This window comes from Nerophis lumbriciformis, linkage group LG30 (genome assembly GCF_033978685.3).
Source record: "Nerophis lumbriciformis linkage group LG30, RoL_Nlum_v2.1, whole genome shotgun sequence".
Lineage (NCBI taxonomy): Eukaryota > Metazoa > Chordata > Actinopteri > Syngnathiformes > Syngnathidae > Nerophis > Nerophis lumbriciformis.
The window spans coordinates 23,860,713-23,873,597 of NC_084577.2; the positions used below are offsets into that span (position 1 = coordinate 23,860,713).

Genomic DNA, 12,885 nt, shown 5'->3' on the forward strand with positions numbered 1-12,885 from the left:
GAGGGCGCCACGGGTTATTTCAACGTTCATCAGATGACAAATCCCGGAAGTTGGTGACGTCTCAGAAAAACAAAGATGGCAGGAATGGGAAGCGGTAACTACTGGGAAGGTAAGAGATTTTGTTATAACACCAAACCAAAGTATTCACTCTATAAACCACTTCCACAATTCCATAAAAAAACATATTTTTGTGTTTGTTAGCGTGTCAACGTGTCGTGCTTACGTGTCTAACACGCGCTTGCCCACAAGCTAGCAAACGACTCGCTCAGAAACTTCCACGTTATCGTCTCCGTGAGAGGATAAAAATCCTCGCATCAACATATTTTTTTATTCGATTCCGTCACACTCACAACGGCTATTACACATGGAATGTGTGTTTTGATATCATACACAAACAACACCCGTGTTGTCGTCACTTTGACGACCCAGTCGGAGTTGCTTTGACTTCCAAACGGCTCTTGTTTGTGTTTTTTTTAGACCTGCGGAAAGAAGCCAGGCAGTTGGAGAACGAACTGGACCTGAAGTTGGTGTCCTTCAGCAAACTGTGCACCAGCTACAACACTTCCAGGGATGGCCGGCGAGGAGACACGTAGGATGATTCCCCACTTTCATCCTGGATATCAGTTATGGCCTGTATCGCTTCCTGCAACCACTGGTGTCTTTTTTTGCAAACTAGTAATTATAGTCTGCAAATGACGTGTTGTTGTTGAGTGTCGGTGCTGTCAAGAGCTCGGCAGAGTAACCGTGTAATACTCTTCCATATCAGTAGGTGGTAGCTAATTGCTTTGTAGATGTCAGAAACAGCGGGAGGCAGGGTGCAGGTCAAAAGGTATCTAATGCTTAAACCAAAAATAAACAAAAGGTGAGTGCCCCTAAGAAAATGCATTGAAGCTTAGGGAAGGCTACGCAGAACGAAACCAAAACCGAACTGGCTACAAAGTAAACAAAAACGGAATGCTGGACGACAGCAAAGACTTACTGTGGAGCAAAGACGGCGTTCACAATGTACGTCCGAACATGACGTGACAGTCAACGATGTCCCCACAAAGAAGGATAAAAACAACTGAAATGTTCTTGATTGCTAAAACAAAATAGATGCGGGAAATATCGCTCAAAGGAAGACATGAAACTGCTACAGGAAAATACCCAAAAAAATAGGAGCGCAAGACACTACTGTATTTTCCGGAGCATAAGTCGCTCCGGAGTATAAGTCACTCTGGAGTATAAGTCGCACCGGCCGAAAATGCGAGGAGACACGTAGGATGATTCCCCACTTTCATCCTGGATATCAGTTATGGCCTGTATCGCTTCCTGCAACCATTAGTGTCTTTTTTGCAAACTAGTAATTATAGTCTGCAAATGATGTGTTGTTGTTGAGTGTCGGTGCTGTCTAGAGCGCGGCAGAGTAACCGTGCAATACTCTTCCATATCAGTAGGTGGCAGCTGGTAGATAATTGCTTTGTAGATGTCGGGAACAGCGGGAGGCAGCGTGTAGATAAAAAGGTATCTAATGCTTAAACCAAAAATAAACAAAAGGTGAGTGCCTCTATGAAAAGGCGTTGAAGCTTAGGGAAGGCTATGCGGAACGAAACCAAAACCGAACTGGCTACAAAGTAAACAAAAACGGAATGCTGGACGACAGCAAAGACTTACTGTGTAGCAAAGACGGCGTCCACAATGTACATCCGAACATGACATGAGAGTCAATGATGTCCCCACAAAGAAGGATAAAAACAACTGAAATATTCTTGATTGCTAAAACAAAGTAGATGCGGGAAATATCGCTCAAAGGAAGACATGAAACTGCTACAGGAAAATACCAAAAAAATAGAAGCGCAAGACACTACTGTATTTTCCGGAGCATAAGTCGCTCCGGAGTATAAGTCGCACCGGCCGAAAATGCATAATAAAGAAGGAAAAAAACAAATATAGGTCGCACTGGAGTATAAGTCGCATTTTTTGGGGACATTTATTTGATAAAAGCCAACACCAAGAATAGACATTTGAAAGGCAATTTAAAATAAATAAAGAATAATGAACAACAGGCTAAAAAAGTGTATGTTATATGATGCATGGGGCAGCACGGTGGAAGAGGGGTTAGTGCATCTGCCTCACAATACGAAGGTCCTGAGTAGTCTTGGGTTCAATCCCGGGCTCGGGATCTTTCTGTGTGGAGTTTGCATGTTCTCCCCGTGACTGCGTGGGTTCCCTCCGGGTTCTCCGGCTTCCTCCCACTTCCAAAGACATGCACCTGGGGATAGGTTGATTGGCAACACTAAATTGGCCCTAGTGTGTGGATGTGAGTGTGTTGGCCCTGTGATGAGGTGGCGACTTGTCCAGGGTTAACCCCGCCTTCCGCCCGATTGTAGCTGAGATAGGCTCCAGCGCCCCCCGCAACCCCAAAGGGAATAAGCGGTAGAAAATGGATGGATGGATCATATCTTCATTTAAATAAAAATATATTTTTATCTTTTTTAGATACAGTCAATAAATAAAGTGAACATGAATCATAACATGGAAATCTAAGAGAACGTGTTGTGAATGAGAATGCATGTGGACTGGGAATTTTTTTTTTTTTTTTACACATATTTATGGAAAAAAAAACAGTTTTTCCAACGTATTAAATTCGAGACTATTTCTCTTCTTAGTTATTATTTCTCCGGCTGTAAAAAAGACCCGCTCACAGGACACAGAGGAGGCGTCAGTGCGACACAGTTCGCGTATCGGTCACGTGACCGAAACAGCTCATGATCGGTCACGTGACTTTCTAAAAGCGGTACGCGCACCGACACAGGGTTTTGCTCTATGAGCTCGACGCATGCGCCGATGCATCGTTGTTGCCGAACCCATCACTACTACAAAGTAAACACAAACAGAATGCTGGACGACAGCAAAGACTTACTGTGGAGCAAAGACGGCGTCCAAAATGTACATCCGAACATGACATGACAGTCAACAATGTCCCCACAAAGAAGGATAAAAACAACTGAAATATTCTTGATTGTTGAAACAAAGTAGATGTGGGAAAGAGACATGAAACTGCTACAGGAAAATACCAAAAAAAAGAGAACAAGCCACCAAAAATAGGAGCGCAAGACAAGAACTAAAACACTACACACAGGAAAACAGCAAAAAACTCCAAATAAGTCAGGGTGTGATGTGACAGGTGGTGACAGTACACCTACTTTGAGACAAGAGCTATATTGATGCATGCTTGGTTATGGTTTAAAGTGAAATCCAAAAATTGCGGCAACGACTTTTTACTGTCAACTGAGTTTCATTTTTAAATTATTTCTGCTGGTGGTGTGCCTCCGGATTTTTTCAACGCAAAAAATTTGCCTTGGCTCAAAAAAGGTTGAAAAACACGGTGCTAGAGCAGTGTTTTTCAACCACTAGTGTATTTTTTGCAAACTAGTAATTATAGTCTGCAAATGATGTGTTGTTGTTGAGTGTCGGTGCTGTCTAGAGCTCGGCAGAGTAACCGTGTAATACTCTTCCATATCAGTAGTTGGCAGCTGGTAGCTAATTGCTTTGTAGATGTCGGGAACAGCGGGAGGCAGAGTGCAGGTGAAAAAGTATTTAATGCTTAAACCAAAAATAAACAAAAGGTGAGTGCCCCTATGAAAAGGCGTTGAAGCTTAGGGAAGGCTACGCCGAACAAAACTAAAACTGAACTGGCTACAAAGTAGACAAAAACGGAATGCTGGACGACAGCAAAGACTTACTGTGGAGCAAAGACGGCGTCCACAATGTACGTCCGAACATGACGTGACAGTCAACGATGTCCCCACAAAGAAGGATAAAAACAACTGAAATGTTCTCGATTGCTAAAACAAAGTAGATGCGGGAAATATCGCTCAAAGGAAGACATGAAACTGCTACAGGAAAATACCAAAAAAATAGGAGCGCAAGACACCACTGTATTTTCTGGAGCATAAGTCGCTCCGGAGTATAAGTCGCACCGGCCGAAAATGCGAGGAGACACGTAGGATGATTCCCCACTTTCATCCTGGATATCAGTTATGGCCTGTATCGCTTCCTGCAACCATTAGTGTCTTTTTTGCAAACTAGTAATTATAGTCTGCAAATGATGTGTTGTTGAGTGTCGGTGCTGTCTAGAGCGCGGCAGAGTAACAGTGTAATACTCTTCCATATCAGTAGGTGGCAGCCGGTAGCTAATTGCTTTGTAGATGTCGGAAACAGCGGGAGGCAGCGTGCAGGTAAAAAAGTATCTAATGCTTAAACCAAAAATAAACAAAAGGTGAGTGCCCCTATGAAAAGGCGTTGAAGCTTAGGGAAGGCTATGCAGAACGAAACCAAAACCGAACTGGCTACAAAGTAAACAAAAACGGAATGCTGGACGACAGCAAAGACTTACTGTGGAGCAAAGACGGCGTCCACAATGTACGTCCGAACATGACATGGCAGTCAACAATGTCCCCACAAAGAAGGATGAAAACAACTGAAATATTCTTGATTGCTAAAACAAAGTAGATGCGGGAAATATCGCTCAAAGGAAGACATGAAACTGCTACAGGAAAATACCCAAAAAAATAGGAGCGCAAGACAAGAACTACCGGTAAAACACTACACACAGGAAAACAGCAAAAAATACAAAATAAGTCATGGTGTGATGTGACAGGTGGTGACAGTACACCTATTTTGAGACAAGAGCTATAGTGATGCATGCCTGGTTATGGTTTAAAATCATATCCAAAAATTGCGACGACGACTTTTTACTGTCAACTGAGTTTCATTTTTAAATGATTTCTGCAGGTGGTGTGCCTCTGGATTATTTCAACGCAAAAAAATGTGCCTTGGCTCAAAAAAGGTTGCAAAACACTGTGCTCGAGCACCATGTTTACATTCTCTTTATGGGCTATATATTTTATATGTTGCAGCATACTGAAAGAGACTTTCACTATTAAGTTATTCTCTTAGTGGTGTGTGTATATAGAAGGAGACTTTCTATTTTTTAATTCATACTGTCCCATATTTTCAAAAATGGAAAATGCAACTGTTTGGACTGGATGCCATATAGGGCTGGGCAATATGGCTGAAAACCGTATCACCATTTAAAACAGAGGTGTCAAAGTCGTTTTCACTGAGGGCCACATCGCAGTTATGTGTGGCCCCAGAGGGCCGCTTCCAACAGAGAATACTATTATTCCACAATTTTTCTATGCATTTTATTAGTAGATTTTTTTTAAACTAAAATGTAAAACAGATATGGTATGTTGCAATAATTTCACCTCAAAATGTAGTGTATATTGCTCTAGTGTTTTTCAACCTTTTTTGAGCCAAGGCACATTTTTTTCATTTTTTTGGAGCCGGGAGGTGAATTCATGTCCACATCATGGACAAAATATTATTTTATTTGCCAGCCGTAGTTTGGTACCATTTTAACACCAATGCATCATGATTAGAACATGGACGACTCTTGAATCGATGGAAAAATGTCTAAATATGGATTATTTACATAAGTAAAAGCTACAATTACGCTTTGTGTGTCATTCTTTGCCCCCCCCCCCCTCCCAGGTCTGACACTACACCGTTGCTCAACAACTCTACCCAGGACAGGATGTTTGACACCATGTCGGTGGAGATGGAGCAGCTGCTGGCCAAAGTAATTTCATTACTTGTGATCGTTCAAAGGCGTGGAAAATAGCCATCAACAGCAATGTAAAAAAAACAATGTGTCAAGTTGGAAACTTCCATTAGCATTAGCAGGAATCAACTGACCCCGACTTGCACTGTGCTTTTATCCAGAGGTGTCCCGATATAACTTTTTCACATCTGATATTGGGGCTTTGAGTATTGGCCGATACGATAATGATTCAATATGACATCAGCAGGAATCATACGTGCTTTTATTATTTTATAGTGTGGAAGTGAAATTACTCAAACATTACATAGTGGTAACTTATTCATTATTAACTCCATAAGAAAGACTCATGCTGTCTTTAAGTTGAAGTGGAGTGTTTCTTGTTTTTGACCGAGTGGTCGCAATAAGTTGAATGATGCGGACACGTTTGTTACCTGATACTTTCAAATATGGCTTCTGCCTCGGAGACTTCGTATTTGTCAGTAATATGCAACCATAATTATTTGATACCTGTTCATATTGACAAGTTTTAGACTGCAATATTGGTTAATTAAGGCAGTGTCTCTCAATGATTTTCTTGAAAAACAAAACACTTTGCACCTCACTGACTTACCAACAGTATACTTTTTTATAAAATGAAAATATAACACAAATATAAAATAAGTAAATATGTAAAAAAAAAAGGTAGTCCATTGCTCATTTTTGTTTATTTTTTCCCCCGTTTTTTATTCTCCATTGTTTTAATTTTGTTATAATGGCTGTTAAGGCTATAGCATTGCATTGGATCAGGCTTGCTTTTGTTTTTTTGCATATTTGAAATAAAAATATATCAAATCAAATAATATAAATAAAATGCTAAATATAATAGCACATAATAATTATGTACATATATAAATATAATACATATTATATAACATAATATATATATTATATGTTTTTATTTATTATTTATGATTATTATGTATACAATTATATCATATAATATAATATATAAATATAATAAAAGTATAATAAAAAATAAAACATGTAAAAATATATTTAAAAAAAAACCAAAACATTTTTTATCCTTATTTAAACATCAGTTGAGCCATTTGATTCTGAAAAAATAAATAAAAACCTAAATAAATAACAATGAATGAAAATTGATCACCAACATTACCTCCAAAGCACAATATATAAAACACTTTAAACTACAGAAATAAAAATTAATGAAGCAATTTCTGCAGTTTAAAAAAAAAAAATCAAAATGTGTACATCAGGAATAATTGCTACATTGAGCACATTCTGCAGAGTTTGAAGCATGATACTGATAAATCATGTTCCCTGGGGTCACACCTGCCCCCTCTGGTCTTGCACCGTGCCCCCCTAGGGGAGCCCACACCACTTTTTAAAAGGACTGAATGAAGGACACTAATGTATATTTAGCTTGTGCACTACTGTGTGCTTAGCTGTTGTGTAGCTGTTAGCTCCTAGTAGCTTATAGCCTAACCTTTTGTAAATGAATTTAGTAAAATAAAATAGATTGTCTGTCTGTTTATTGGAGGACATTTAGATGTTAACTGGCTGTCCAGCTTTGCACAAGTAAACAGGCTGCAGGACCGATATTATCCTCTGATATTTTATTTTTTTGCTGATATCGGACCAATATCCTATAATATCTACTAATAGTTATTTTTTGCTGATATCGTACCAATACCAGATAATATCTACTAATAGTAGATCTTAATCTTGTCCACTGGTCTACATGCTTTTTCTTCTCCTTTCTTCTTTCACCACACAACTGTTCATTTCTATCTTTGTCAGCTGACTGCAATAAATGACAAAATGGCGGAGTACACCAGCGCCCCGGGCACCGCGTCTCTGAATGCTGCACTCATGCACACGCTCCAGAGGCACCGAGACATCCTACAGGTTCGTAAGGATGAACTCACCGTCTCTGTTATTTGGGTTGAAAGGCTGTGAATGAAGTCCCTAATGGGCACACACACCGCTGCTGCTATATTTACTTGTGTTATTCCCTCTCTTTTTGGTTTTCTCCAACACAGGATTACACACATGAGTTCCACAAGACCAAAGGAAACTTCTTAGCCATTCGGGAAAGAGAAGACCTATTAGGATCTGTCAGAAAAGACATTGAGTGAGTCCAAGTTCATGTGTCATATTTAGAGTTGGGAATTTTGGGCACCTAGCAATAGGATTCTTATGGTGATTATTAGATTCAGAATTGAGTCTCGAGATCCCGTAATAAATTATTTGGTATGTAAAGCATAATAAAACCTTTTCAAAACAGGTTACAGGTTACAAAAGATCCACTTTATTTTAAAATGTATTTTAAAAATTGTATTTACAAAAATCACAGAAAGTAGATCAAATAAAACAAACTCCTACCCAATTTCAACTTTACAATACTTATAGACACTTACAAAACAATTAAGAAGCCATACAAATACATTACTGAAAAAAACAAATGTATACATGCAACAGTATCAATAATAAATCCAAACCGGAGCAGAAATTAAAACTCTTTCATCAACTTTTAATCAGAAGGGTTTAATCTCTCTCCTGTGCTAATTTGAAGCCGATACGACAAACGCGCTCAGAGGAGATAATGTTTGAAAAAAAGGTGACCGTTTTTTACAAAACTTTTGTTTTGAAGGGGGAATTGCAAACTTCCTGTTGATTTTTGCTGGGGGGGTTTGTTTCATGTCTCTAAGACATTCCTACTGGAAGTTACAGGCAGTTTTGTCTGAGTTTTCTTCCTAGGAGAAGTTGTGTCTGTGTTTTCTTCCTAGGGGGCACTAGAGCACAATTTTGAGTTTTGGGATTGTTTTTTTTTTATTACATCGCAATTTTTGCCAGTCCTGATGTGTGTGTCCAGTTTGGTGAGTTTTGAAGCATGTTAAGAGGGTCAAATTACAGCTCAAAGAGGCAAAAGTGACAGTTTTTACAAAATTTTTGTTTTGAAGGGGGAATTGCCAACTTCCTGTTGATTTTTGCTGAAAGATGTCATCTATGAAATCTAGGTCTAAGGCAGACCTACATAGAGGTTTTTGTTTCATGTCTCTACGACATTCCTACTGGAAGTTACAAGCAGTTTTTGTCTGTGTTTTTTCCTAGGGGCGCTAGAGCGCAATTTTGAGTTTTTTTTTTTTTTTTTTTATTAGATGGCAATTTTTGCCAGTCCTGATGTGTGTGTCAAATATGGTGAGTTTTGAAGCATGTAAGGGGGTCAAATTACAGCTCAAAGAGGCGGCGGAATAATAATAATTATAAAACGCACAAAATACAATGGGGTCCTCTGTCCCAAAGGGACATTGCGGTCCCTAATAATAATACTAAAAAATATAATAATAGGTGGTTAATGTTGTAAATTATTATTATTATTATTTTTTAAACCGATTTCTGAAAATCATTAAACGATTTAGAATCAGAAAAAAATAAAATTCACAATTTGGTTGTGAATCGATTTTTTTTGAGTACCCCTAGTCATAATGCAGTAAAGGTATCATTTCTATCATCAAATAATATCATTTGTCTATAAAACTGTTAAAAGTACACCTCTGCATAACATTGTATCCTTATTAACATTAAAGAAAACAAAACAATAAATAAATATAGATCAACTCACAACAAAGAATAACGTTATTAACATTGTGTTTTGTTTGTAGCAGAAAAGATTTAAAGTGCATCGATTTGCCTGAAGTTAAAAAAAAAGTAAACCTGATTTAACCTATAAACATTTTTTTGACCGATTTGAGCTATTTGAAACTGAAAAATTCAATTGAATAAACCCAACAAATTATGATGAATTCAAATTGATTTGCAACTTGAACTCGGAGCACAATAAACAAAACACTTAACTACAAAACAAGAATCAATGCAACTATTTTTGCTGATTTGTCATAAATAAGTCAAAACGTGTAAGTCAGGATTGAAGGCCGCAATGAGCACGTTTGGAAGTGTGGTTTGAAGCATGAAAGTGCATGATACTGATAAAGCCGTACACGTGCCCACCCTGGCATGGAGAAGAACTGTCATAATGTAAACACGATCTGTGTGCTTGCGGATCTTATTTAACTACGTAGATAGTTGGACCCGGACTTTCAATTGGCATGCGCCTGAAGGATGCTTTCCCCGCTAATACTCACAACTCACTTTGGCCTTGTATCGCCAAAGTGTCCTCTCCTCAGAGTGGCTGCGTTGTGAGCGAGCGTAATGAAATGTGAAGGTTTGGAGGGTTCCCTCAGACCATGACTCTCGTCATTTGCTTTGCAATGGCTTATTGATCTACCAGGCTCGGCGGCGAACATACTGCGGCGAGCACTGCAAGATTCCTATCGATTGCCTCCAACCTTTTAGGATGCAGACTTCCTGCAGCTGCCCCACAGTCATACTCGCTTAGGTTTTAGTGCAAAATAGTTCCAACTTTCACCTGGACTCGTCGTTTGCAGCGCAAGTCAAGCTGTTTTCATGGTAATGGGTGACAAATAAAATCTACCTGAGGTCAGCGTTCTTTCCGATCTGACAACAAGTAAAATACCTGCTGATATCATTGATACCGATCCGATACTTTGTGCAAAAATACCTAACATGTCTGCAAAATTTTTTAACGTATGTATTTTCAGTCAATATTTGAAAACAACAACAGTAAAAATGTAAGAAAAAAGAGCAAAAAATCAGAATGTAATAAAAAGCGGAACATTTTAGACTAATAATTAATACTAATATATTTAGTTACCTATAACACAAAGTGTTGTCGTTAAATATATACACAATCTGTTTTTAGCATTTTTTTTTTAAATTAAAAAAAAAATCAAAATGGCCCTTCCATTCTTGACTTTTCAGTATGTGGCCTTTGGTGGAAAAAGTTTAGACACCCATGATTTGAAATATTAGAAGCTCTTAAAATAAAAATAAATTATACTTAAAATATAAAAAAACATTTAGTTAGTTAATTTTTAAAAATTGCACACTTATGAATTATTTGAAAAAAATACAACCATAATAAACACTGTTAAATGTGCAACTGAAGATTATTTTTACACAGGCAGAATTGTTTTAATTCACTGGGTTATGCAGTTACACAATCATATTACAGTATTATTTTTTATTCTATTCTGATGTGGGGGAAAAACAACAGTAAAATGTAAGATAAAAGAGCAAAAAAATCGGAATTTAATAAAATGCTAAACATTTTAGACTAATAGATAAAAATAATAATATATTATTGGTTACCTAGAACACAACGTTCAGTCTTTAAATATATATCATATGTTTTTATAATTTTTTTTAAATAAATAAATATCAAAATGGCCCTTCCATATTTGACTTTTCAGTATGCTGCCCTTGGTGGAAAAAAGTTTAGACACCCATGATCTGAAATATTAGAAGCTCAAAAGAAAATTGAAAATATACTTCAAATATTTAAAAAAGTTTAGTTAGTTAATTAAAGAAATGCTAACTTATGAATTAATTTGAAAACAATGCAACAACCATAATAAACATTGTTAAATGTGTAACTGAACATTAATATTTTTGTACAGGCAGAATTTTTGACACTAGTTTACGCATATACACAATCATATTAATATTTGTATTCTCGTCTTACTTGGGAAAAATACAACAGTAAAAATCTTAAGAATCCATCCATCCATCCATTTTCTACCGCTTATTCCCTTTTGGGGTCGCGGGGGGCGCTGGAGCCTATCTCAGCTACAATCGGGCGGAAGGCGGGGTACACCCTGGACAAATCGCCACCTCATCGCAGGGCCAACACAGAGAATAAAGCGCAAAAAATCAGAATGTAATAAAAAGCTGAAAAATTTAGACTAATAATTAATAATTATATATTTAGTGACCTATAACACAAAGTACTGTCTTTAAATATATATATCTGTTTTTAGCATATTTTTTTTTAAATAAAAAAATATCAGAATGGCCCCTCCATACTTGACTTTTCAGTATGTGGCCCTTGTTTGAAAACGTTTAGACACCCATGGTTTGAAATATATTAGAAGCTCTCAAAATCAATATAAAATAAACCTAAAATATAAACAAAATGTAGTCAGTTTGTGAATTGAAAAAAAAAAATAAAGCTAATGAATTGATTTGAAAAATATTAAAACCTCTCAAAATAAAAATAAAATATACTTAAGATATAAACCAAGTTTAGTTAGTTAATTAAAATATGAAAATAATGCAAACTTATTAATTTGGAAAAAAAAAAATACTACAACCATAATAAACACTGTTAAATGTGTAGGTGAACATATTTTTGTACAGGCAGAATTGATGATACACTATGCAGTTACACAATCATATTATTATGATTTTTAGAGGGCAAGAGGTGGAAATGATTAATGGATATTCTATTCTTACATAAGAAAAAAAGAACAGTAAATAATTGAAGAAAAAACGCAAAAAATTCAGTACGTAATGAAAAAAGCTGAAAGCCGACACAATATCTGTTTTTAGCATTTTTTGGGGGGGGATAAAAAAAAGTATAAATATGACCCCCACATACTTCGACTTTTTTAGTATGCAGCCTTTGGTGGAAAATGTTTGGACACCCCTGAACTAAAGTATCGATATTTTGATTTGAGATTCCATATTGAAGCATAAAAATCTGGTATCGGCGGTATCGATATTTCAGCATCGGTCCTACATCACTAACCGGCGTGTCACTATTTTCATTAAATGACAATTCTGTAACACTGAGTCCACTCTTAAGCGTATACGTGTAATGCAGGCAGAAGAGCCCGTTTGTTAGACTTAGACAAACTTTAATGATCCACAAGGGAAATTGTTCCACGCAGTAGCTCAGTTACACAGGATGGAAAGGATAATGCACACAAAGGCACAAATATAGGGCGAGAACAAAAGGTATAAAGTAGACAAAAATGTACCATAGTAGCAATGTAAATATAACATGAATGCAATATTTACATATTATATATACCGTATTTTCCGCACCATAAGGCGCCCTGGGTTATAAGCCGCGCCTTCAATGAACGGCATATTTCAAAACTTTGTCCACCTATAAGCCGCCCCGTGTTGTAAGCCGCATCTAACTGCGCTAAAGGAATGTCAAAAAAACAGTCAAATAGGTCAGTCAAACTTTAATAATATATTAAAACCAGCGTGATGTGGGCGCGCATGGAATCGTATATCAACATGGACAGAGCTGTGTGAAAAAAGCCACCCGGCCTCTTCGCGTAAACTTAAACTTACCTTAACCACTCGCTCATCTTTTCTTCATCCATCCCTTCGAGTTAGCTTTT

The 12,885-nt window shown here is 37.2% G+C and overlaps 1 protein-coding gene across 1 annotated transcript in view; it reads left to right on the top strand.

Moving 5' to 3' along the window:
- The window catches only part of gosr1 (golgi SNAP receptor complex member 1), a 51,409-nt gene continuing 38,524 nt past the window's right edge, over nucleotides 1–12,885 (top strand). Inside the window, exons 1-5 of the mRNA XM_061925833.1 lie at nucleotides 1–109; nucleotides 478–589; nucleotides 5,539–5,626; nucleotides 7,409–7,516; nucleotides 7,651–7,742. Coding sequence (XP_061781817.1) covers nucleotides 76–109; nucleotides 478–589; nucleotides 5,539–5,626; nucleotides 7,409–7,516; nucleotides 7,651–7,742 — 434 coding nt within the window. The 5' untranslated portion in view covers nucleotides 1–75. The remainder of the gene's footprint in view (nucleotides 110–477; nucleotides 590–5,538; nucleotides 5,627–7,408; nucleotides 7,517–7,650; nucleotides 7,743–12,885) is intronic.